This window comes from Anomaloglossus baeobatrachus, chromosome 11 (genome assembly GCF_048569485.1).
Source record: "Anomaloglossus baeobatrachus isolate aAnoBae1 chromosome 11, aAnoBae1.hap1, whole genome shotgun sequence".
In the NCBI taxonomy this organism is placed as follows: Eukaryota; Metazoa; Chordata; class Amphibia; order Anura; family Aromobatidae; genus Anomaloglossus; species Anomaloglossus baeobatrachus.
Genome location: NC_134363.1, coordinates 151,681,729 through 151,684,780, shown reverse-complemented (window position 1 = coordinate 151,684,780; position 3,052 = coordinate 151,681,729). Strand labels below are relative to the sequence as shown.

Sequence of the window (3,052 nt, the reverse complement as noted above, 5' to 3'; positions counted from 1 at the left end):
TATGCAGCTGGGGCATTGTAGAAAGTAACAAAAAAATCTGTACATTTTATGTAAAAGGCTGTTTTTAAAAACAATCACATGCATTTTGGCAACACATATGCAGTATGCTATTATATCCTGATATCTCTGTAGTATAATCTCTGTCTGTTCATGGAGCATTATGTTTTCTGAAAGAGATCACTGACTGTAACCATCTGTCACTTTGTAAAGCAGATCCATCCCCATTTAAACTGCATACATTTTTATTAAGATCTCTTTGACCTGAAGAGGCTGATGTACTTACTATGAAATTCCATCTCAGATTGGCAGTATAATCCTTTTATTAAAAAATGTAAACGTAGAATATTTTTAACAAGATGTTTTATTTTAAAGTCACTTTACTTTTTTCAGATTAATTGGGACAGAGGGTGCAAAGTTGAGCATAGCCTTTAAATAATAATAATAATAATAATAATAATAATAATAATAATAATAACATAAACGATAATATAAAAAAATACAAATTACAAATAATAAAAAATAAATAAAATTATACTAAAAATAGTTATAAAAAATAATAAAAAATAAACTAATAATAATAAAAATAATATTAAGAAAATAACCTAATAATAATAAATAAATGCTAAAATAATAATAACAATAATAGTATAAAAAATAAAATAAATAATAATGTAATAATAATAACAATAAAGATAATATTTAAAATGATACAAATTACAAATAAAAAAAAATAAACTAATAATAAAAATAATTATAAAAAAATAATAAAAAATAAACTAATAATAATAAAAATAATATTAAGAAAATAACCTAATAATAATAAATAAATGATAAAATAATAATAACAATAATAGTATAAAAAATAAAATAAATAATAATGTAATAATAATAACAATAAAGATAATATTTAAAATGATACAAATTACAAATAAAAAAAATAAACTAATAATAAAAATAATTATAAAAAATAATAAAAAATAAACTAATAATAATAAAAATAATATTAAGAAAATAACCTAATAATAATAAATAAATGATAAAATAATAATAACAATAATAGTATAAAAAATAAAATAAATAATAATGTAATAATAATAACAATAAAGATAATATTTAAAATGATACAAATTACAAATAAAAAAAAATAAACTAATAATAAAAATAATTATAAAAAAATAATAAAAAATAAACTAATAATAATAAAAATAATATTAAGAAAATAAACTACTAATAATAAAGGATAAAATAATAATAATAATAATAATAACAATACAAAAATAAAATAAATAATAATAATAATGAGCGGTGGGAGGTTTGGCGGTGTTGCACCAGAAAAGGGTTGGGATGGGCTTTTGATCAGGGGTGCTTTCAGGGGACGGAGGTTGGGAAGAGTTGAGGATTCAGTTTGAGGGTAATAGGGTTTTTTGATAGTGAGAAGAAGGGTTACCCATGAGAGGCCTTCCCTCTTGATATGATGATGCTTTAATTTATGTTTCACCCTTTTGCATTTTTTATGTTTCTGTACCCTGGTTTAAGAAAATGTAATAAAAAATGTTGTGTTTAAAAATAATAATAATAATAATAATAATAATAATAATAAAAAGAAAACACTGAAACCATTAATAACTAACCACTATATACTGTACATTTGTCTTTATAGATTTACAACCTGCTTTCTACTATGGGAAACCAGTGGAGCTTTTGGTTTGGCTCTTCGGTGCTGTCCGTGGCGGAGATGGCAGAGTTGGTGTTTGACGTCGGAGCCATGTTGATTATCATTGGCTACAGGAAGTATGGCATGAAAAAGGAGGAAGATAAAAACGTGAATCTATATGTCATCCCTGCAGAGGGTATGGCAGACGTTGATGGAAAAACTTTGCCCACACCACAAGTCCAAGAGAAACCCAACTGAATTTGGATCTCATACACACAGTTGTATATATAGAAGACAATGGACATTCTGCATTTTTTGGATGTTGACTTTAGTAATTCCGCGTGGACTGGATTCCAAATTTTGAAACAAAAATACAGTTGCATTTTTTGTAGATTTGGAGACCAAATAAGGAGAGAAGATTGAGTTTATATAATTTTTTTAATAAATTAATAATAATAATTAGGGTTTCATTTCCCTGTAGATTAGTGGAGATCAGAACTCCACTATTTTTGGTCCTGGTACTTATACTTTACCCAGACTAGGACTGATCATCTGGTTGGTCAAGTCTCTTCATCGCCCACATGAGAAGGCATTGGGAACCCATAAAGTGTTACTAAAAACCTGCTATGTCCAATACAGGGGAAGCAACGTAGAATATGAAATACTTTTTATTTCTATATATTAAGGTGTATCCGTATCACAAATAATGGAATTCAATTGTAACAGAGCAAATAACAGAATGTATGTGTGAAGCCCCGCAGGTGTTGTGTCGGTGCATACCTTCAGGGACTCCACGTAGCTGGTGCTGGTCACAGGTAGGGAATCTTCGGTTTTGATCGTGACGCCACTCTCAGTATTGCGGTCAGTGGGGACCGCCACTGCAGGTTAGGGGTGCCTGGGGCTGATGATATGTGCAGTCAGATGTAGTAGCCTCCTGAGAGTGAGGCAAGCCCCAGGGCCCGGTGTAGATGCGTAGTACTACAAGTCGCAGAATGACCACACAGGCAGAGTGTCTTTCAGGGTTTTTACTCACATTTGATGGCAGGGTGAGTAACCCGGGCGTAGCTGGGACGAACCAGGTGGAACCAGGTATCCTTCAGGCTGACTTTATGAGGGTGACTACTGACTCGCCTTCCTTAGCCCTTGGTGGTTTGGGGTAACCCCGACTTTGAGTCCCTATGGGGGTCACCCAGGGAAGATGCTCCAAGCCACTCTCCCCTTCTTGTTTTGCCGTGTGCTTGTTCCCCGGACCAGGCCACTCCAGCCTCTTGCCTCCTATGACCTATGGGCCCTAACTTGTGGTTACGTGGCTGCGGCTTTTGTAGTGTTGTGGTGTGGGCTTTAAGAGCCCCACACCGGCAGGTTTAGCAGAAGAAAGTTGAATCTATCCCCGCTTCG

General features: G+C 31.7%; 1 protein-coding gene across 1 annotated transcript in view; it reads left to right on the top strand.

Moving 5' to 3' along the window:
• Nucleotides 1-2,066, top strand: part of SCNN1D (sodium channel epithelial 1 subunit delta) — a 36,499-nt gene extending 34,433 nt beyond the window's left edge. Inside the window, exon 12 of the mRNA XM_075328002.1 lies at nucleotides 1,661-2,066. Within this exon, the coding sequence (XP_075184117.1) occupies nucleotides 1,661-1,912 (252 nt within the window). The 3' untranslated portion in view covers nucleotides 1,913-2,066. The remainder of the gene's footprint in view (nucleotides 1-1,660) is intronic.
• Nucleotides 2,067-3,052: the final 986 nt, after the last annotated feature.